Raw genomic sequence first — 25347 nt, forward strand, 5'->3', positions numbered from 1 at the left:
TGTCCACAACTCTGCCTTCTGGCAGGCCAGTGTCGGATTGGTGAATTGATGCAGTGTTAGCTTGTGTAATTTGTGCCAGTGGAACCTCTGAGTCACACCCGTTTCCCTCTGACTGGAAACCCACTGGGGCCATTCAATCAGTTAGATTTGACCAGTAAGGACCCAGCAGGGCAGGCTGTGTTCAACATGCTCAGCTTGAATACATCACACTTTTTGGATGTAAAGTTATGTAGTGGTACTGAGCACTATGAGCCTTATGAAAGGTAGGAACTAAGCAACTGAGGCATAAAGTATGAAAACTCTCACACTACAGGGGACATACAGATAAACACATGTGTGGAGTTTGGAGGGGAAACAGATAGTATATTACCACTAATGCTGTACTATGGAATCTGTTCAAATTAGAACCTTTCCTAGAACAAGACGAACATTTTTAATTACCTGCAATTTTGTAATCACAAATAATAATGTGGTAAAATTAGAATTAAAGGAATCCTTGTAATATGGCAGGATAATGTGATCCCTCTGGGATAGAAACCAGCCTTAATGTGCCTTAATCACGCCACTATTAGCTTGTAAAGACACGAGCTGGTTGGGGTAGCTGAAGCTTGCAGTCTAGAGGACTGCCCACTCAGGAAAAGAGTGAGAATTCGATGCATGAAAACTCACTTAAAGTATACAAAAGTTAGTTATTCTCTTAGAAAACAATCTGATATTGTTTTAATTCCAGATTTATGTGCTTTTCACAGCCTTTGACAAACAGCATTTCATACAGTATATTCTTTAAGTCCTACATCATCATGGGTCCACCACAGCAGGACAGTCGAATGTTTAATTCACATCTGTAATAATAGTGGGACAGCTGCGTGTCTGTGGTTAGTTTGCATGTCGGTAATAATAGTGGGACAGCTGAGTGTCTGTGGTTAGTTTGCATGTCGGTAATGATGGTGGGACAGCTGAGTGTCTGTGGTTAGTTTGCATGTAGGTAATAATGGTGGGACAGTTGAGTGTCTGTGGTTAGTTTGCATGTAGGTAATAATGGTGGGACAGTTGAGTGTCTGTGGTTAGTTTGCATGTCGGTAATAATGGTGGGACAGCTGAGTGTCTGTGGTTAGTTTGCATGTAGGTAATAATGGTGGGACAGTTGAGTGTCTGTGGTTAGTTTGCATGTAGGTAATAATGGTGGGACAGTTGAGTGTCTGTGGTTAGTTTGCATGTCGGTAATAATGGTGGGACAGTTGAGTGTCTGTGGTTAATTCACGTCTGTAATAACTGTTGGACAGCTGAGTGTGGTTAGTTTACGTGTCTGTGGTTAGTCAGTTGACAACTTTAGTTATCAGAATGTCCCAGTTAACTTGTTATGCACATTATTATTAATATTATAAGTTCTGAATGAAGTCCTCCAGTATTTGGAGTGAGTAGCCTGTAAAAACAAAGGGCCTGATTTACTAAGATCCCTAATAAAGCGTACCAAACTGTGTGTACAGTGCAACAGATTGCACGTTTAGTTTGCGTGCGTTTTGCGGGTGATCTACTAAGAATAACTGTGTAAATGAAAACAGGTGCAACAGGGTGGAGACAGCAGTATTTAAATGAGGGTTTTGTGTCTTTAAGGAGAGTTTGGACGAGCAGAAAGCTGCAAGAACAAAATGAAATGTGATGTCAAGTTTACACAGTTTTACAGACGCAGACCTTTAGTAAATCAGGCCCAAAGTGTTTTAAGTAAGACATCCATAGCAGGTATTAATCTGTACATTAAATCAATATTTAATCTCATTGTAATGTTACAAATACAAAGCCACCAACAACTGCATTGTTTCCTTCAAACCAACAGAAAGTAATTCTAGATCGTGATAGAATATTTTTTTAGAGTAGTAAATTAGAAATAATCTAACTTTTACATTTTATTTTCGAACGTTGAAGCTAAAAATGAATTACATTCAATTAGAGATGTTCAGAGAATAATACGATCAAATCCCAACCATGCTAACCTAAAAGACAGCAGAAATGATTCATTGCAGATGCTTCCACACAGTCACCAGATTTGAACCCAGCTAAACACCTACAGGAGATTTTGGAGCAGCCTGTTAGACAGCGCTCTCTACCACCATCACCAAACACCAGATGTCTTTATTAAATGTGCATATCGTTTGGAAGAAAACTTCATCCTGCCAGTAGAGCTTCACATACTTGGAGAATACATGACAAGGAGCACCAACACTGTTTCAGTTTTTGCTCACCCGTAGATATAAATTTGTTCAGAGAGCTGTTAGGAGGACTGAAATTCACACACAGTGGGATTGGCAGGTTCAACAAAGCAAGAAAAACAGGAAAACTGTGATCTCACATGTCCAAAAACCCGTCTGAAAAGTCATATTCCAGGTGATTGATGTTAGCTCTAAGCTCATCTCAAAGCACATGTGTGCTTATTCAGCTACTTGAACTGCTGCTCAGACATTACAAAACAGCTTGGATGAATTTGCCAGATTGTAGTCTGAAACTTCAGTCACGAGAAGCTGAGCCACCAACCCCCTTAAAATAGATGATTTATAGAACATGATCATTCAAATGAGCTAATATTCTCAGGATCTTCACAGCTAAAGTCACATACAGCACAACTAATACTAGAAGGGTTTTCTCTCCGTTGACTCGCAGATGGCTTTAGAGACGTGTAAACTGGGTGAATGCATCGTGTCACGTGTCATTTCTCTTGTTTTTGTTCTTGCACATGTTCTGCTCTGTCCATAATGCCATTTTACACTAACTTGTTTTACATGGAGAGACTGAGTAAACCAAATTCTTCTGTTTGGCAGTATGTGTGTGTGTGTGTGTGTGTGTGTGTGTGTGTGTGTATGAGACTTGTTTATGCTGAATGAGCCAACAGGCCAGTGGACAGAGCCAGAACAGCTGTTTTCTGCCATGTTATATAACTCTGAATGATCATCTGACCTGCGTGAAGAGAACACCATCAACAGTCATCATGTACAGATGAGACACTGCTGATTTTTGGGAGAAAAATAAAACTAGATGTACAGCTCCATGTACAACAACAAGCTTCCCCTCTAGACACTAAATAGTAAATAAAAAGGGAAAATGGCAACAACTAAAATTCACAGTTTTAGCTGCATGAAGAAGATATTAAACAGTTATTTGCTCCAGTGTAATTAGAAAACTGCTTGCAACATTCTCTGAACTCAGTTGGAAAATAACAAAGTTAATTGACTAAAGTACTTCATGTCAGCACAGTTCTGAGACACATGCACATTGTGTTTCTTTTTTTTCCGCCACTTAATACTTTTACTCCATTTTGGAGGCAAATATTACTCCACTAACTTATAAAAGAACCAATGATACAGATTAAACTACCAAACATAGCAGTAACATGTCACATTCACCCATTCACAGACATTCATACACTAATGACAGGAGCTACCACACAGGGTGTTAACCTGCTCATCAGGAGGGAGACTAACCATTCACACACATTCACACACCATTGGTGCAGCCATCGGGAGCAATTTGGGGTTAAGTATCTTGCCCAAGGACACATCGACATGTGGACTGGAGGAGCTGGGAATCCAACCGCCAATCTTCTGATTGGTGGACGACTGCTCTACCTCCTGAGACACAGCCACCCCAATAACAGCAAGTAAGTAGCTGTAATAGAGGATTTTTAGATTGTCGTGATGCTGCTTGGTTCACCACTGCTGACTAGGGCTGGGTATCGATACTCGATACCTTGAGGGTATCGACCAAAATAAATCTATAGCAAGTATTATGGAAACGTCTCCCTTTAAACGATACCTGCAAAAGATTCTTTTTGCATCCCAAGCTAGATATGACTTTTTATATGGACTCACATCCAATCAATGCAAGCAGTCTTCAATTTAATGCAACATGTGATTGGCCTACTGCCACAGCAGCTACAACCTGTCTGTGCAGGTGAAGTTGTGGTGAATTTGAGTTAGCACGCTTAGCAGTTCAGCAGCCAAGATGCCACCTAAACGCTCTAAAGTGTGTCTACACTACACGCCTGTTACACCAGATAAAAGACAGAGCACTAAATGTAGAATGGGTATAGAATGAAGTACTCAGTTGGTATCAGTATCACTTTAAGGGTACCTTGGATTTTTAAACGATACCCAACCCTACTGCTGACCACATATTCAAAGTAGAAGTTTGGGTGATTTGCTATTTTCTTCCTTACTCTGATTTGAACCAATATTGATTGTTACCCAATATCCTGAGCTCTGTCTGTCAGGCAGCACACACTTCCCACTGTCCTGTCTGGAATGAGCTGAGTCTCACATCAACCATGACTCTAACTAACACTGACTGGCTGCAACCTGAACTGAAATTTGTGGAACTTGTTTGGGGCTGCACACAGAGCTGGAGGAAGCTCTCGTGGAAAAAAAATCATCTCTCTACCTTTTTTTTTGGTAATCACACTGAGAAAAACACAAGAATTAAACATAAGTAAACGGTTAGTGCTCTATTACTCACTGCCACAGCAGTATTTAAGACTTATATTTAAAGTTTTGTTCCAGTGATTAAATACTCCACTTGAATATATTCAGGGGATTTGTGAGACAGATTTAAAAAAATGAATAAATCTTGAAGATCAAAGATCAAGAGAGGAGTCATCTTGACTTTTAGTCCCTGGGTCCCACCACAATAAAACTGAATCCTACATTTCCCATAACACAACTCAATAGCTTCTCAGAATCCTCCAGAGCCACAGAAGACATTAAGTAGCTATTTTGAGAGGCTGAGTCAAGCTCACCATGATGAGCAAATTGACGTTTTTTGTATAAAATTGGTGGAGTGGCTGTTTTCTCCCACCGAGGCAACTTTTCATACGTGCATAGGCTACAGCATCTTCTCCTCAGACTTTGACTAAATGTGTTTCTCATTATAACACATGAAACATTGTTATAATCTCACACTAATTTATCATAACGATTGTTAAAGTGTATTATAAGATTAGCTTGTCTGTCATAATAATGAGAAAAACATGTCTTTATAAGAGAAAATAACTTGTCATAAAAATGACCCTCGGGTGACACTCTGTTTCTAACCAAACTTTTCCGTGTATTAGTTCAGACACATGCTTCCTTCCTGAGTGATTCACTGATCATCTGTGTATTTTAGTGAGAGCAGCACGTTCACACTCTTGGCACATAGAGATGCTTTTGTAATTAACAATCGCTGAAACTGAAAACTTTCCTTCCTTTACTGCACAATCCCCTCCGGCCAGTCCAGTGACAAGCACCTAATGACTCTGTCACTCTATAAAGATTAATACCACCAAATTGTCCGAATCGTAATTGCACAAAATTGTCTGATAAGTGGTAGTGAGAGACAGAGAAAGAGAGAGAGAATAGCGGTTACTATGGCGACCACGACAAACAAATCCCATCATGTGGCTGGCTGGCCTTCAAGACATGAGTCTATGGAAAAAGATCAATGCATTAGCTCCCATGGCTGACATGTTGCTGCTGCTGTTAGACTGCCATTAGCTGCATCGTTAACTTGGTCATGGGACATTTTAGTCAGACATTTGCTCTACATAACTCTGAGCAAGTAAAGCATGAACTGGCTTAACCTGCTATAATTAATATGACTTCATATATCTAACAAACAAACAAAGCATTGTTTTAGTCATTTTTATTGCTTCAGTCAACCACTCACATTGTATTCTGAAGCTGCAACATGTACAAACTCAAAAACAAAGATTATCCTATTTACTCCCAAAGCTGTCTTTCTGTCTGCCAACCCGACAAATTCATATAAATAAAAGCAAATATAAATAAATCTGAATATAAACAGAAATGTGAATCGTTCATGCTCACACACAGAGCAGATTATTAAAGCCATCAACAGATATTTAATAATTATATGTAAACCAAGGAGGTTTACATGAAAATTGCTGACTCCAGCTTAACCAAATTAAACAAATTATGTATTTGTTTAATCATCTGGTGTATGAGAGGAGAGAAGAACCATTCACATGGAGTTAGTTTGATTGATTAACTGATTAAAGGTCATGGAGTCATTGCTGGTGCTGTAGAGCCATGTTACGATTATCTGGTGCCTGTTAAGAGCTTAAGTCTTTAACTCCACATGTTTTACAATCATATGGATGAGAACAGCAGGAGGGCCGACACAGAAGGCTCCAGCAAACAAAACAAAAACATCAAAAAAGAATGAAATTAAAAACGGTGGTCAAGCAACTTTTGTCAGAATAGAGTTGTGATGTGTGAGAGGCGTGTTTCTGCTCGTTCTGTATTTCTATTTAAAAAAAAAAAAAAAAAGTTTAAACAAGCTCCTCAAAGTTACTGAACATAAAAACACTTTTTACTTTTATGAGATTATATTCTGACCACCAGTTTCAATTGTTTCACTGATGGGGATACTAATATACCCATCAGCCTTCGCCACCATTGCTATGAAGAAGAAGCCATGGGTGTGAATCAGAGCGTAATGTTATTTCATTTTTAAACAATCAACATAGTTGCACAGTTGAATTCACCCAAAAGTAAAACAGAAATAAAAAAAAGTGAACTGATTCACTCCATAGATGATGAAATCAGTTCTCTCAACACCATAACTTTTAAATCGGCCAACATTAGTGGCACACTTTTTAAACACACAACAATTTGAAACTCTATAATTAGCTGTTCCTTTCCAAAATGCACCTCGGGAGTTGTAACTCCCACCCCAAAATGTTTATGTCCACAGTTTTTCTAAAGAACCAGATATTTTCTAAAACAGTTGTTCATCTTTTGTACTGATCATTTACTGATTATGCCAATCCAAGCTGCAGAGGAGATTAAACTATGAGTCACTTAAAGAGGCTCTATATTTTTATTCTGGGACTCTACTAGAGCAGCTTGGCATGATTTATACTTATAATGGTCCTTTATGCAGCTCCTTAGTTCAGCCTGTCTCTAACAGTCAGTCTTAGCTCCTGTCTCTTTAAGACACGCCTTCTGATGAACCCACTCTGTTCTGATTGGCCAGCTTTAGGGAGCCAGGGCAGCCATCTCAGTCATATTAATTTACCACCAATGCAAACCCAATATTTCCTGCTTTACTGTTTCATATGAATAGCTTTTAAATGACTGAATTACAGTAGACTTTTATTGTGAAGAATGATGCTCACATTGTTGAGCGGATCAGTTAGTAGTAATGCAGGAAGGAACTTTATAAGCACAAACAGCCACAGTGATGATGATGTTTGATGAAGAGCTGCAGACTATCAGCACACCTTCAACAGGTAAACTGCTTATTTTACTTTAATAACTATAATAAACCTGGTCTGAAGTTGGTGCATTTTGCTCATAGGGATTATTTCTACATACACTTACCTCATTATTTGACACTTTGGCCACGTTTAATATGAACATAAGACATTATAACATGATATAAATATATATAACTGAAGATAAGGAAAGGCACGATAGATCCCCCTTAACATTGTACATGGGAAAAAATGATGTGATTTTGACTTACCATCTGGCAACACACTAATCAAATACATCCAAACATACCTTCTTAAAACCAATGTTCATTTGCATTCCATGATGAAAAAAGAGATTATATGTATATAAAAAAGTAACATCTGAAAATGAGATCTATGTTGAAATGAGTTCATTTTTTGTCAACCAATGAAAACTAAACAATACTGTTATTGAAGGAGCCACAGCATCTGTGAATTCACACACTTTAGTTCCTGATTAGTTAAACAGTCTCCTCCAAGAGCCAATAATGACTCTTGTTCAGATGTTGATTTAGCTGTTCGACCTGGTGCTCTACTATTAATAAGAAGCATCTTGCATACAGTAATGTTCCGTCTCCATCAGTAATTTTATCTGATGTTCGAGCTTCATGGAAGAAACACATTAATGGACTTAATTCAACAAAGATGGCAGATAGTGATCAGCAGACCATGTGGAAGGGAATTTACCTGAAAATGTATTTTGTTATGACAGGGAAATGGTATATATGTGTTACAACAAACACTAGTCTTGCTATTACAAAGAACCGAGGAAAAGAAGCACTAATACAGGAGGAATGGCTAGTAATTGTTAGAAAAAATCCTACTGGAAAAACTGACTTATAATTTGAGACTGCAGGAAAAATGGGAAAAGTTAATATTATTCATAACTCAAAATGGTACAAATAAAACTACAAATGACTCCTTCAGCAAGACTGTACAAATGATTGAAATATTATTATACATTTTTATTTTCCAAGCAGGTTTTTTGTTTCAGTTATTAGTTAATGTTTCAAATCTTTTCTCAATAAAATGTGAAAATATTGACAGTTATACAAACTGCATAAATCCAACTTGTACATCTTTCACTCTGAGGTATTTCTCACTTTGTCTCACTTACATTGTTCGAACTTGATCTGTTCATGCTCATGGTAAACGTCCTTACTGACACATATGGAAGCAACGCTCACACAACAGACAGCCACAGAGTGCTGTGCTGTCTTTGATGTGGCTGTGGGTTCATCCCTCTTTATTAGCCTGACCTACATCCAGTTATTGGCTTGTTCCTGCTGCATTACATCACCCAGGCCCTCTCCAAATGAACCCCTCCAAACCCCTCGCACAACACAAGAAAGGAAAATAAAGGAAGTGGACTGGCCCTCTACAACATGTCCTCATGGAACTTTTCACTCAGCTCCCACTGCACGGGCCTATCCACACAGTTTACAAATGTAGAAGGAAAGTCATTTGTCTCTGCAGCTTTCAGAGCGTGTTCACTGTAGCTTCCTTACCTCCATAATAACTTCATGGAACATAGAGAGGTGACAGGATGAAGGATAAGAAGGAAATGACACTGACAGAGAATCCACTCAGGACAGCCAGCCAGCTCTCTGCTGTTTTCTTTTCTGACCCAGTCAAAATGTAATCAGTCACTGTCAATAAACAGCTGCTTCAGGAACATGTTGTTTTTGACAGTCTTCATTCTTCTAAAGGTCAAAACACTGCACTACAACAGTCTCGCTCTGCTCAAGAAGGGAGACTCAGGTGAATATTTAAACAGGGTCTCTTTTACACTAGATCAAAGTATCTCAATCTGTCATCTAAGAGACATTGTAGGACTTGCAGACAGTGCTCTCACACAGTTTACTTCCGCTCATCTCAGAAGATTCTAAAACTGAAATATCTAATTAGGACCCGAGCACTAACAGTATGAAGGCCTTACAGCATCTGAAGGAATTATTTTTCTCATTCTTTCTTCTTCTTCTTATTCCGAAACAAACGTGCACGAGAGAACGAGAGAATTTGCACATGTCAGACCTGGTGAAAAATGTGATATTTTATGGGTCACGGAAATACGCGTTGCAAAATGTCTCTACAGCATCCCCGCTGGAAAATTAAGTAAATCGAGTTCCTCGCTCCTGATTGACATAGACAAACGAAATTCGCTATGCATATGTATCATGTAAAGATGCACAAAAAAGACTCCTGGACCCCTACCCTAAGTCCAACAGGAAGTTGGCCATTTTGATTAGAATTTTCGATTTTGGCACCATTTTCGCCATTTCCATGCCTCGTACTTCAATTAATTCCTCCTAGAGATTTAACCTCACCGACTTTACATTTACAGTGTCATCTTAAGACCTAAGGGATGAAAAATTGTAAAAAAAAATCACTCCGTTTATACCTGGTGTGTGTGCCAGTGCGGCGAATTTCAATGTGTCACCTTAAAACAGGAAATACCCCCTAGAAAATGAAGAAAATTGAGCCCCTCCCACCACACCAATGTAGGTTAATCTACTTTCTTCTCTTTTTTAGTCTAATCTTATCTACTGCTTCTCGTCACTGTGGACTACCTCAAGGCTCTGTTCTAGATCCCCTTCTATTTTGTATTTACATGCTTCATGCTACATGTAGAATAATATGTATTCATAACTTTCACTGCTGCGCCTATGACATACAACTCTATGTCTATGTTAGGAACATGTTATATCTGGTTTAGTTCATGGTTGTTGTATGTGGTGTATATTGCGCCTGGCTACTTACTGCATGCAACTTTGGTTTTTGTACAGATTAAACAACCAATATATAAAGTGTCTATATGTGAGCTTTAGAGGTGCTGGTAGGTGGAGCTTTCAAACCTTTAGACCAAATGGAAGGTCCAACAGCCTGACACTAGAGCCTCTGGATACTCCAACTGACCTCCATTCAAACAGACTCTATTTCTCTTTAGAAATACTAAGTTGTTTTTTAAGTGATTCTTGTTTCAATCACTCAATTCAAACCCTTTAATAAGTGTGCTCACCTGCTGCTCTCCCTGGCTCAGGGATTTGCACAGTTGTACTATTGTTGAAATATTTAACTAATATTCATTTGACTTTATAATGAAAGCTGTCCTGTTAGCATAATTTAGCTAAAGTAGTTAACACTAGCCCAAGAGTGGACCACTTGATGTTCCCAGTAAGCTAGTTAGCTTGGGTTTGAAGTAGCAGGGCTTGTTTCCAGTACCACAATCTTTATAAGGAAGGTTCTGACTCCATATGGAAAAGATGGTGCAAACCATAAGCTCCAATTCTGGGCCTTCAAACCACCTCCAATGAAACCAATAGTTGATGTCACACCGGGCTATGTCCATCATTATATACAAGCTACAGTTTGGACAGAGCTAGTCAGCTGTTTCCACCTGTTTCCAGTTTGAAGTTAATGGCATGCTGGCTGTAGCTTTATATTTAGGACACAAACATGAGGTTAGTATTAATCTTATTTCCCAAAAATGTCAAACTATTCCAGGTCTAGCCACGTCTACAGAGAGCAGTCAGCTGCACCAAAAAAAAAACTAAAATACATACCAACAAGAGACATATGTAGTGATACGTCATCGTAATCAACAAGTTATCATCATAAAATCTAATTGGGAGCGACCCAATGCTTAGAGAAGTATGTTCCAAACCTTCCAAAATATCATACAGTTATGCCTGTACTACCTGAAACAAGCAAAGGAAAACTTTAGATTGTTTAATTTGATGCCTTATATATTTAGGTTTGAATCCTGAAATTGATTGTGAGCGTTTTTTTTATACAGACATTCCTCAGTTGCACTTGTTGATGTGCCAGTCTCATTCTCAGTCATATGATTTGTATATTATCTGTTTTTACTTTTAAAACTATTATGTTATATTTTCTTCTATAATTTATTTCTATAAAGTTGCTATTTTGGTGTTACTGTGATTAATGTTTTCTGTGACTGTTGCTCGTTTATTATTTGATGCAATTCATTTCTGGTGTATTGTCTATGCAGAGTAACAGGTGTTATTTCTGCACTGATAAGGATCCTGTGAGGTCAAAACTGCTCTTAGTTTTGATAATATGCCTGATAAAATCAAGGCTTTTAACACGTTTCTCCTTCCTCTGCCTAAAAGTACCTGAAGAACATTTTCCTTTAAATCAACATATTCCTTCTTCAGTCAAGACATTAACATTAACCACTCAAACAAAAGCTTGAGGAAAATGATGTCCATTGGGCAGACCCATCATTCAAAACATCAGAAAACACCTAACCTGAACACAATGTCAAACTAGATAATAAAATGGAAACAAAATAGCACTTCAGTCAGATAATCGGGGATTTTCTAAGACTGACGCTGATATCCTTTACCTCTAATGAGACAAACACAATGTATCATATGGTCATTCAAAACATGAAAACTAGTTAGTTTCCTCTACATGAGCTTTATTCCTATTTTCTATTGTATGCTACAATTCATGGATAATTATAACTAATGCTTATGATTACGTAAAGGTGTACTGTTCGTTCTTTTAGTGTGATTGTAATGTTGGTGTGATGTGTCTGGAAACTGTTCATTTTGTTATTCTAACACATAAACAGAAAACCTAATAAACTTGAGTTTAAGTGCAATTTAATCTAATGACCCTAATAAAAAAAAACATTGCTTCAGTGTAAATCTACCACATGTGTGTCTTACCTGCCAGGTCTTCTTTAGAAGAAGCAATGCGAGGGGAACTGTTGCCAGGCTCAATCTTCAGAGACAGCCTGCAACACAAATGGTTTCCATCAGACAAACCAGGCCACTGCTGCTCACTAGCCAGCTGATAGTTCCTACTGCCCAGACAAAAACACATCACTGTGGTGATATCCACTCCAGCAGGTTAATTAAACAGTTCATTAGGCAGAAAATGATGCATAAAGTATGAGTCTAAACGTTGCTTTTGAACAGCTAACAGTGTACGTGATGAGTTCAGAACTTTTTACTGCGGCCCCAAATTATTCGCCCAAGATAATTAAAGAAAAATCAGAACCCGCTGATGACTAACTGAGCGTTTCTCCACTGAACAATGAAGGTTCAGTGTTTGCAGCATCTGTTGATGTAAAAGGGTGAGATGAAGAACAGCTTAGTTATTTGGATTTAGTGTGTAAGATACAAAGGAATGAAGGTAGTTCATGTCAATATCGTATTCACAAAGACAAAAATCACCAGTTAAATCTTTGTTACAAGTCAGTCAAGAAAGTGGCAGTTGCCAGTTTTAAGGTCTTTCCACACAAATACTCGCCTGCAAATATTTTGCATCATATCTATTCTGATATCTATAACTATTCATATCGGAAACAATAGAAATTTGCACAGACACACATTTTTGAAAGAGTTTGTAACAGAGCTGTCAGTAGGGCTTGGTATCGGTACTCGATACCTTTAAGGTATCGACCAAAATAGATCGATACCAAGTAGTATGGAAACGTCTCCCGTCAAACAATACCTGCAATCCATCCTTTTTGCGCCCAAAGCTAGAAAATATGAGTACTCAGTTGGTATCAGTATCACTTTAAGGGTACTTGGATTGGTACTGGTATCTGGTATATTTAAAGAGATACCCAGCCCTAGGTGTCAGTCAGCCTGGTGAAGGCAGTTTGTCCGGCCGCTGTCCTCTGAGCTACCCAGGTTGGAGACGGTATGGATTGAATTGATATAATGCTCTCCTCTTTTGTCGACTGATGAGGAGGACAAGATCATCATCACTGGATGATGTCAACATCATATAGTATATCATGTATCATATAGTTCCATAAAGAAATCTAATCTAAAATATCTGCTTCTTGTGTCTCTGTGACATAACCAGTGTGTGCTGAGGGTGTCAACTGATGCAGCGCTCCATGACGTGGCTGTTTTATGTTGCACTTTAAGAAGGCTTTATACAGATAGTAATTAAATACAACGATATTCACAAAGTGTAACAAACATCAGACCATGTTTATTAATGTTTAAGGCCACAACCCATGAGTTGAAGTGAAATCAGAAGTAGTGAGCAGAGCATGGTTGGTAAATTCTACTGATTCTGGTTGGAATTTTTGGTTTTGGCTTGTAATTCAAAGTGGAAAATCTACCTGGACAGACTTTGTTAAAAAGGCAAACATCATAGGATCTGACTGTGAGAACATGCATGGACACATTTGAGGAGTTAAAATGTGTCCATGCATTTTATAGTTGATATAATGCAGCAGACAGTACAGTCAAATATAGTCATTTTCTCTTGGGTTGAGTTCAGGACCGTTTTACACTGACGCAGAACTCTACACCACAGCATTCAGCATCATTACATAAACAAAAGAAACAAAAAAAAGATTAATTTTATGTTACATGAATGTTGTAAATACACCAAGAGGCTGGTTCATAACAATATATTTTAAAGTGTACTTCTTTTACCCTCCTTTACAGTCTATGAGTGTCTTCTGCTGACTGTGACTGGAGTACTCCCAATAAGTTATGTGCATTGGTAAATGGGATTCTGCCACTCATCACCACATTTGGAAAGTATTTATTGAAACTCTTAGTGGAAGGAACTGTGGGTAAAGTAGTCATTAATTAGAGAGAGAAAGTGGCTTTGGTTGTGTTTATGAATGACTGCTTAAAGAAAAACAGAAGGTGTGTGACATGCAAACAAAAATGACATCATATAGTCAGCATGGTTATATCGCTGTGGATCTGTTTTGTCTCTAGTCACTGCTGTCATCAATAATAATACTCAGAATATCTAAGAAGACCATCTCACCACTGGAAACAGTTCCCAGAGCTGATCTCTATACAGATCTGATTCATTTATGGACTGGATAACATGGAGTATTCTATGTGTTACACGTTTAACATACCGTAACACTTCTATTTCTGAGATCATGTTGGCAAACTACAGAGCTTTTTTGAACTAAGCACAGTATTTTACGGTCGATACGATGAGTATTCTCAAACTGATGCCTGTGTGTATGATCACCAGGTGTTTAGGAAAGCTTTTAGGATGATTTGCTGGTTTGAAGGTTACATGATGTTGGCTCGAACGTCTGTTATTCACAGTGCAGGACAATCCCAAGGTCTCTGCAGGATTTTTTCCTCGTGAGCCACTGTCTGTAAGACAATTAATAGGCGCTCTGGAGGACATTCCAAACATCAATATGAATGAGGTAGAGGTTACATGCCAGTTCCCTTAATTGCATCCACGTTTTCTTCATTTGTGCCCTGTCTGTCCTTGCGTCTTGTTCCCTCCAACAGAAGACGCGAGAGGAGGTGCAGGTAAGATAAGACGAGGATGCTGAGACTGAGACTGAAAATGTGATGCTGTTATTAGTCTTTGGAACCATTTGGAACCACCTTAATAAACTAACGTGACGAAACCCTTTAAAATGAAGGGACCTGTCACCCGTGTCAGCTGTGTGGCTCATCGATGATTAATTGTTTTTGGACGACAATGGAGCTCTACAGCACAGAGGGATAATATATATCAGGCTTTGGATATGCACACAATACTTGTTAGTAGATGAGTTCATTGTTGGTTCGGCTCCAAACATGAGATTTGTTGACAAATGAAAAAAATAGAGAAAGTCACCAGTCTTATGATTTAAAAGTGATGAAGAACGGATCATAAAAAACTAAATCTTTCTAATGAGCGAAGAAAGTTGTTTATAGCTCTTTTCTTGTCTAAAAAGACAAATGCAATATCAAATTTGGGAGTAGCCTTTAATTTGTCCACTGTGACAATGATGTCACCCCCCATATATGAATCTTGAAATCCACTTATCCCATTTACTAAATTGTTTTACCGTTACTACACCTGGCAAGGATGGAAGTACATCATTTTTTATTCTTTCTATCCCATTATGAATATCTAATAGGTGTCTGTTAACCTTTATTCTTGCATTGGGTGAGGAATACAGAGTTTTAAAGCCAAGTCTTCTCAAATTCTATCAGAGAATTGAATATAAAGCCTTTTCAGCATCCAAACTAATTACTATCACTCTAATTAATAATATCTTGTGTCTGCGTATCACGTACAAAGCCTGTTTGGTCTGTAGTATTATATTCATGTTTTAGCTAATATTGACATATATAACCTATAGTCTATGTACAGTAAAGAAATTGGTCTGAAAATAAAAATATTTTAAAAATGTTATACTTTTGTATAGGTGCTACAAATGTTTGAGGCTGTTCTGGGTGAACTTTGAGCCGTATCTATTGCCATGTGTTTTAGTGAAATGAATAGTTGATAGTTTTAATAAGATAGTAGTTATGATGATTTCTTTTTATGATGTAGCAGTGAAGACTGATGGCTCTAATGGTTATACAATAAACCCCACACTTCCATAAAGTTATAAAATACATTTCCATCATTATTGCTATGTTATATTTTCATGTCTTAGGTCAAATAGGACATGATATTGTGTGATAGGAGATGTTTTGATGTAAAACCTAACAAACACTCTCTCTGCTCTCTGAAGGTTTAATCACATTTATTGATCAGATCCACTATTGATGCTTTCTAAACACATCTGTGGTTCAACATTTGGTATAGACACTTTTTATGAGGAGATTCTTAGACCAGGTCAAAATTGACCCTGAACATATAGGTCGAACTTCTAAAAGTTGTAGGACTGTTTTATAATGCTGTTATGCTTTTGCATTACAGACTGTATTTTTCGCACATGGGTTGAGGATTCGACATTGAAATGTCAGTGCCCCTCCAGGTTTTGCATTGTGTCGAATATGAACAGTATGGAAGGGTTGAGCAGGGAATTGACTGAGACTACAAATGTAAATTATCACTAATGAATTAAGTTTTCTGCTGCTGAATGTAGTAGAATAAAGTTGAAATAGTGTTTTTAGGAAAAGTCACTTTTGGATCTGCAAATGTGTTTTACTCCTGCTAGATGTGAGAAACTGACTTATATATGACTTATATATACTTATACATGACTTATATATACTCATATATACTTATATATGACTTACATATACTTATATATGACTTATATATACTTATATATGACTTATATATACTTATATATACTTATATATGACTTATATATACTTATATTTCCTTTATATGACTTATATATACTTATATATACTTATATATGACTTATATATACTTATATTTCCTTTATATGACTTATATATACTTATATATACTTATATATGACTTATATATACTTATATATGACTTATATAGCTTGAGGTCCTCAGCTCAACAAACAGATTGGTGATTGAATGACTTCTGGTAAAACTACGAACTCTTTCCATCTGATTGTTTTTGTAAACATCCAACATAATGAACCACTGGTTGTCTCAAGCATATCGGGCTGGACTGGAGCTTTAAAAACAGAAAAAATATCAGACAGATCTCTATTTATTATTATAGTCTCTCTCCCTCTGTGTGTGATCAGTAAAACACTGCTGCACATTTTAAACCTACTTTTTCCCAGACTTTAAATTTCAGACAGTTTCCTGCGTCAGGGTTTAGTCTGTGGTGATAAATCAGGTGCAGCAGATTTCCATTCCCTCCTCCCATATTTTGCGCCTCTAAACAGGAACGCCTTCAAACACATTAGGCTATTGCTTGAGCCTGAACACACTATTCTTAGTGGGGCTGCTTTTCTTCCATTTTACTGTTGAAAAACTTCAGTGCTGCACATTCATAGTAAATATCCTACCATACATGTACTTAGGCCTAGTTTTTTTTCTTTCCATTTCGTCATCTCTAACAACAGAAAATGGAGCAGCAGATCATAATTTACTGCTTCTCACTGGTGCCTCCATCATGTCGGACGTGGCCAGCTGACCCTGCAGTGACTCTGTCTTGATTTAACACGTTATTGACTGGAAGAGCTGAGGACAGACTCTGGGGAGCCGCCTACACACATGTTCTGCAGAAAAGCTCCTCTCACATTTCAACTCCAATTCAAACACACAGGTCTGGAAAGAGTATTTCCTCTGTGACTGATCTCAGCGTGAGCAGGTAAATGTTGCCCTCGCTAACGCTCTGGTCATCCTACAGCGCCCCCGAGGGTGCTTAGTGTCTGCGCTTCCACATTTCATTTTTAATTCTTTTTTACATTTTTTTTTACTTCATTGGTGAAATAACATGGCAAACAAGCATTGACATAGAGACATATTGACCTAATAGATATAAAAAAAATAATAGACAGAAGACAATTAGATGGTGTAAATAGGATGTTAGAAGTTGGGTGTGGTATGTTTTGTGTAGTGTAGTAATAATAATAATAACAATGAGTATGGTAATGGAAACCACATGTAAGACAATACATTTATATTAGGTCTGTCACAATAATGACGTTATCGATTTATCATTCAATAAGATAATTATCAGCATCATCATGTCTATATATGGACTTATCATATGATACATGGACATTTAACTTCAGTATTGTCACACTTCACATTAGCAGCTAAGAGGCTATTCATGTCACATTAGCTAAACAAGTAGTGTCCTCCATTCCTCACTGTGTACGTCCTGAGTGGAGACTGTAGAAGAATTAAAGGTAAATAACTCTGTCCTCAACCATAATGACAGTTTGGTGTCAAGTATAGCATCCACTCTACAATCCCACCCCCACCCCCCTTACATTATTATACTATTATATTATCATTATATCAGTGGTATAAAATGATCTTCAAATGACAATAATATCGTTTATCGTGATTATTTCTGAGACAATATATCGTCCAACAAAAGTAGTTAGACAGTCCTTCCAGAGCAATAGAGTAACAAGCAGAATACCCATGCAGAGCATGGCTGGGGCCGTCCAGCAGGAGCTCAACCCTACCAGGGCCATATTTGTGTCCACTTCCACATTTTAAACTTCTGAAGCAAACATTTAGATAGAAATTTGAACAAGGTGAGCGTTTCAGCATTTCACAGAGGGAGGTTAAACAGACTTTGCCAGTGTTAATGACTTTGTGTCAGGAAAATCTTTCCCAAAGACTAAATGTTCCTCAAAATGACCATGAGGAAAGGTTTTAGAGAGAAAAACTCTTCCAAAACCAACTTTAGAAGACATGTGAAATTAATTGGTGAATGAACTGGACATCTATTGCATTTCCAAATAACACTTACATCTGCTCTAATGATTATTTTTATATCAATTACCCTCTGTCCGTAGAGCTTTTTAGACACGGTCACGGTTGTTTTTAGCCAGTTAGAGACATGCTGTAGCATTTAGCAGCTGAAGAGACATCTTTCTCTGGAGTTTGTTAGAGACCAAAGCTGAGCTAAACCGGAGAGAGAATACTGGACTTCTATTCATCAGGTGAACACAAACATGCTCTGTGTCTGCTGGATGTGTAAACAGGCAAATATTTCCTAATACATTGCTTTAACTTTATAAGGTGATAATATGTCAGTGTATTGTTCACAGCTTGTTCTGTTGCCCCCATAAAAATCTATTAAAGCAGCTAAAAATATCAGTTAGGTATAATAATGAGTTTGCAGCCTACTTTTTCCTTCATGAGTTCAACTTGTAGTCACAGGGTTGAACAGTTAACTGACATTATATATATATATATATATAATGTCAGGTTATAAGGTTAAGTTTATATATGAATCCCCTGCAGAATGCACTGACACTACATACTCTATTGTTCATGGGTTGGTTTAGGATGCCATTGACCAAACAGGTCATTACAAAATGATGTCACTGTTTTTAAATTATTCATATTTTATTATATTCTGATCATTGTTATTACTATTTGATTTATTTCCCATTTTATTTTGTTCTTAAATTGTTTGATTAATATTGTAATTATTACCATACTGTGATTTTTTAATGATTGTAATTACTTGACAACACTGTAAATTAGTTTAACAACTAGTTTAAATAAAGCTTGACTGAATGAATGAACAATATACTGCTATACATATGCAGTACTATGGATTTGTGTTGTAAGGCCATGTGGGCCTGTCAGCGTCGGCTGGAAAATAGAACTTCTTTAATATTTCACATAGTGTATCAGTAGAGGAGAGTCATACAGTCATTGAACTGATTCAATAATTAGCTAACATTAAGCTGCTATAAGACCAAGTAAGGCTGAAGCAGTGAAACCCTGAACTGACCTGAGCAAGGCTGTGAGTTACTGCTTATGAAATCAAACATTTCATTTCATCATGATAAGGTTGATGTATCATTTGAGCATTATTTGTGTCCTTAAAAAGGGTGAGGTTTAACCAGAGACCCAAAATGACATCCCAACCCAAAAAGGTCAAACTGTCACGAGCTGCTGCCTTCAGCCAAACACACTCCTGAGCCGAGGATCTGAGAAAGCCATCAGGGCTGCAGGATGAATGAACTCCCTGTGGAGAAAGATAAAAACCTGTCGTTTTCCACCCTGCTTCCTGTCCACTGACCCCCGTCAATTTCACACCCACCTCCATGTTTCCATGTGCTAGAGAAAAGCTGGTGTCAAGACCATGCTGGGCAGAGTTTGGGAGTGAACATTGTGGTAGTCTGGGGAAAGCTTGTGGAGAGTTCACAATAGAAAGAAACAGTTTATTACCACTCACTCAGATGGAACTTACTTGAAGTTGTCGTCCTCTACAAACTTCTGGAGTTCTTCTATGTAGCGAACTGACAGCAGATACTTCTGCACATGTGGGAGGGTCACAAGATAATCTGAAGTAAAAAGCAGTTGGAAGAAAGTACTTCAGATAAAATACTTCAGCAGACATTTCTCATATAGTATCTGCTGAGTTTGTTGTAAATGATTTGAAAAAAGAAAACGCGTCAATCAAACAAAATAAGAAACGCTGACTCAGTGATGACAGTCCTGAATGAACCTAAATACAGGAGTATTTATTATTAGTGGAGGAATACAAAGAGTTTGCACCAGGGTTATTATAGTTAACCAAAACTAAAAAAAATGAAAACTAAGTAAAAACGAAAATAATGAACAATGCAAAACTAACTAAAACTAAACCGAAAAAAAAAGCAAACTGAAAAAATTAAAATAAAAACTAAACAAAATTTGCACACACACGACTGAAATTAAAAAGACTAACTTTTTTTTTTTCTTCCTAGAAATAAATAACTAAGTTCTGCAGCCAAATACGTTTAAAAGAAATGCAATTGTTGCCTGTAAATATGTTCACAAACAATGTTTTTCTAATGAGGGAAGTGTTATGTGCCTGTGTCACACCTAAATAATGGGGAGCTGGTTGGAGTAGATGTACAAAGCACAGGACATGGTTCCACTTAAATGTTAGTTATGTTCGTAAACATGCTGTGTTTTATGCTTCAAGTCAACTTTTTCATTATTTAATCAAGACCACCCTCTTTAATTTACCTTACCAAAGTGATTTGAGTACCTGACCTCAACCACAAAAAAATCACTTCACATGTTGTTGCTACAAGTGGATGTTCGGTATGAATGTTTTCTGACTTGGCTGACGTCTTAAAATTCACAATGTTGATAAAAACTCATCTCAAGCAGCACAACATATCTGTCAATTATTAGATAAATAAATAAATGTTATTTTCAGGAAACAGGGCAAATGAACCACCATGATATCCACACTATCACTTCAGTAGAAACATTCAGTCAAATATACAAAGATACTGAACTCAGTTTAGTTTTAGTTAGTTATGCATTGTTCATTGTAGTTTTAATTTTGTTTTCGTTTAAAAAAAACAAAAACATATCATTTTTATTTTTATTTCTAACTAATGTATTTTTCACTGCTAGTTTTAGTCTTTATTCTTAGTTTTGGTTAGCTATAATAACCCTGGTGTGCATGTCTGTCTATCTTTGAGAGCACCAACGTCAGTAGAACACCAGCATTGTGAGGACATTTCCATCGGTCCTTACAACTTCAAAGGGCTGTTTGAAGGTTCAGACTTGGTTTAAAATTGAAGGTTAGAATTGGGTTTAGGTTCAGTTTAGGGTAAGGGTTGGGTTTAGGCATTTAGTTTTGATGTTTAAGGTTAGGGTAAGGGTCTAGGGAATGCATTATGTCAACAAGTGTCCTCACCAGAATATATAAACATGTATTTGTGTGTATGTGTATGTGGTTAGGGTTAGGGTTGTACTAATTATGTACATCTGTAATAAATCCACCTGTGTTGTTAGAAAGAGGAGCTGATTCTCATACTGACAAAATATTAAGAACACCTTATACTTAATATAATAAAACACTAATACTAGCAAGCATATATAATTATCATTCCACTGTATGACGTATTGTACTTAATTCTTTGTTACCTACCATAGTTACATGACATCTGCAGGTCGGAGATGACTCTCAGAAGGTTGTTCATCTGATTGGTCCTCTGCTCTGTTTCTATGATGCTATCTGATGCAGGATAGGCCGAGTCGATGTAGATCATGTCCAGCAGGTAGATCCCTGGAGGAGACGTCACAAGATGGCAAATCAGTTAAAGTTGGCCTCGCCAAAATGCTTTCTTATGGACTACTTATAGACTTCTGATGTTACACATTCAATTCAAAGTGAGAATATCAGGTTTTAAAAGATATATGGTTTATGGTTGAGAACATTCATAACCAAAGATGGTGTACTGATTTTATATTTCAATAGCAGCGCAAGATATTAGGATAAAAGGGTGTGAAGAATAAAATGTAATTAAATGTAACTCCTCAGAGGTTGAAATGTTCATTACACTCCACAATATGAAACAGACAACATTGTGCTCTTGCCTAAGGGTTGTACTGTGATGTCATTCAAATAAAAAAAAGGTTAGTCTCTTCCAAATTCATTCTGTAATTTCTCATTCTGCCAGTTAGATTGTGACTGCTGTGAAAAGCTGACATTTCAGCCTGATGGTGGCACTAAAAATATTCCATACCGAGGTCAAGATCACAGAAAGCATTGAGATTCATCATCTGGTATCATAAATATCCCAACTACATACTTTGAGAATCTGGACGGTTGCTAAGATACTTCGTGTTTCTCTGGACCAAAGTGTTGGAGGACTGAGCTGCTATATAATTTACAAAGACCACAACCTGCATGTATTGAACACATGCATTATACCTTTCTAATACTTTTAAAACATTTTGCTTTGGATCCTCACTTGGATGTTTCTGTAAAGCCACATTATCGTTTATTACCATGATGAGTATTTATACAAGTAGAAGGGTTACATGTCTAAATTCTGGCTTCAACTACCAAGGACAGGAGGAAAAAAAACAGAGCACATCACGAACGTCAAAAAATAACCTGGAAAATATCTGCTGAGTCACCAACTTTCCTACAATTTGTCTTAATTAGTCTGTACTTGCTGTTGCTAAATGCCAGACTGGAAACTCACCCTCATCCTTACCACTGTACACTTGCTTGTAATGTAGTGTATTCTGGTTTTTAATTATACACACATGTTAATGAATACATTATGCAGACTGACACAAGTACAGACGTTCACACCAGTGAGATAAGAACAGCATGTTTCATGTAATATTCTGTATTTGACAAGTGATGACACTATTTTCCAAATCATTTTGTAAAATCTCAACATATTACACCTTCAGATGGGAATGTGTTTAACAAACACGTCGAGGCAGATTCTCCAGCAGCTGAGATATGTTTAACTAACAGTTACAAATCAAAACTTGACTGATATAAGAATGTAAATGCCAAGAATACCAATATTCCTGCACCTTGTTGCTTCTAACATCTCAACATCTGCCACTTTGCAAACTAAAGAAATACTAAGTGTTGGTCCATGACTGCTGGGGTGGAAAACCACATTTTTGGGAGCATTGTTGGACACCATCGTTTCCACTGAAACCTCACCGATTAAACTCTATTAGGGCCGCTCCACGGAGCAGGGTGGTCCACCACATGAATTTAATGACAGACTAGGCTTTTTATTGAGTCATTCATCAAGAGAATGTGGAGCCTGACAGTAGCCTGCTGGTGTTAAATGCATACCATGTATCCATTTATCTGTAAAATCCCTGCTTTGAATCTGACCAGGACACTTGCCAGGGACAACAGATCTGAACAAAGACGAAATTATATTATAATAATACTATAATAATATATTAAAAACTGAATTAAACTAGTATTGAAGGTTACTGTGTAGATTTATATAGCTTTGACCCTCATTTGGTAATTCACTCATTTTCTGCTATGCAATCTGAACTTCTCCCATTAGGTTCCAACTAGCATGTGGTCAAATTTTCATTTAGATACTGTACAGAGCCGCTGCTTTGTGTGTACTGTCCACCATACAAAAACACTATGTACTGAAACTACGTCTCAGTTCTTTATGGCCCCATTTACAGTTGTCATTTTGTCATGTCTGGATTAAATCCATAGAGCCGTTTCCACTGCAGGAACTTTGGGGTAATGGTACAGGGACTGTGACCACTGGTGTGTGTCTCCATAGCAGGAACCTAAAGGACAATCTCCTAGAACTTTTACTGGGGCAAAACAAGTCTCTACCTCGGGGTATGTACTCCGTACAGCCCCGAATAATTCCTGGGTGGGGCTTGAGGTTGACTCGGTGCTGATTGGGTATACTTAAAGCTGGATGTGACGTCAACAGAAAGCGCCAAAATAAGCGATTACGAGTGAATGGAAACTGTTGCAGAATGATAACGTCACCTCCAGAGACCAGTGGGTCCTATCAAGGTCCTACTCTGCTATGGAGACACAACAGCTGAGAGGACAGAGTGAGAGAACATTCCTGTAAAGTTCCCGCTTCCTAAATTTGACCCGGAACTTCCTTGATGGAAACGGGATTCAAGTATCTCACCTGAGATACCTGAGGTTCATTTCAGTCTTCAGTGTACCATTATCACAGAGGAGGGTTCTCCTGTAGGAGCTACTGTATTTACACAGATTGCTTACTGATGTAGTGATACATGGGAGAAGAACAGAGGCAATCTGGTTAGAATGCAGATAAATCGGATTTGATGTAAATGTTTAGGTTGACAAAAAATGTAAAATGATTTAAAAAATGTTATGATCTAGTTATGCTCTAACAATCCACGGCAAGTCTTAAACGTTGTTGCAAACTACTCCTACAGGTGTCACAAACTCTCTATCTGTATAAAAGCCTGGAGGAGGAGGTGTGATGCTCTAGGGTTCTTTGGCCTCCAGAGTTAGTGACTTGGCTACCACAGCATTCTGCAGAGCCATGCAGTCCCTTCTGGTCTACACCTAGTCAGTCAGGTGTTCATCCTCCAGCAACAACCACAGCAAAGGGTCACCTTTCTTGTGGGAAGGTGGGTCGCTTTCACGTGTTAATAATTAGTGAGCACTCAATGAAACTTGTGCCCACATTTTCTATACCAGGGCACAGCTGGCAGCTTTGTTTACAAGTGACAAATCATCTCTTTGATGTTGACCACATGTTGACGACATCAATTTGTGGTCCCATAAAAAAAGAAGAAGAAAAAAAAAACTAAGACAGAGACTCTCAGACTCAAACAGCATCTTTTCTTGAAATTTTAACCAAAATCTGACAGATGAAGAATGGTTAATTTTGGTTTCCTGATTACTTTAATAACCATTTATAATAAATTATAGTTATATAACATTGGTTAAATGGTAAATGGACTCACACACACACACACACACACACACACACACACACACACACACACACACACACACACACACACACACACACACACACACACACACACACACACACACACACACACACACACACACACACACACACACACACACACACATCGATGGCGCAGCCTTCGTGAGTAATTTGGGGTACAGTATCTTGCCCAAGCACACTTCAACATGCAGACTGGAGAAGCCGGGATCTAACCACCAATCTCTGGATTAGTGGACCTGCTTTACCTCCTGAGACACAGCCGCCCAACAGACAACAAAAAATACATACAGACATCTTTAAATAATACATAGACTGTATTTAGAAATGTGATGCGAGTACAGAAAATACAGTCCAACAACTTTCTCGAGTTTAAATTTAGATACTTAATTATGTAAAGTTACATTTTAGTTTCTACATACTGGTAGCTGACTTGTTTATTCGCTTGTTTCTTCAATTACATATT

At 37.6% G+C, this 25347-nt stretch overlaps 1 protein-coding gene across 2 annotated transcripts in view; it reads right to left on the bottom strand.

Moving 5' to 3' along the window:
- LOC133995353 (ras-specific guanine nucleotide-releasing factor RalGPS1-like) overlaps positions 1 to 25347 on the bottom strand; it is a 139277-nt gene that overhangs the window by 16739 nt on the left and 97191 nt on the right. For both annotated transcript variants that reach the window (XM_062434713.1, XM_062434712.1), the window contains exons 9-11: positions 21551 to 21688; positions 19868 to 19961; positions 11980 to 12047 (exon numbers count right to left, since the gene is read on the bottom strand). In XM_062434713.1, the coding sequence (XP_062290697.1) occupies positions 11980 to 12047; positions 19868 to 19961; positions 21551 to 21688 (300 nt within the window). The remainder of the gene's footprint in view (positions 1 to 11979; positions 12048 to 19867; positions 19962 to 21550; positions 21689 to 25347) is intronic.

This window comes from Scomber scombrus, chromosome 15 (genome assembly GCF_963691925.1).
Source record: "Scomber scombrus chromosome 15, fScoSco1.1, whole genome shotgun sequence".
NCBI classification, from domain to species: Eukaryota; Metazoa; Chordata; class Actinopteri; order Scombriformes; family Scombridae; genus Scomber; species Scomber scombrus.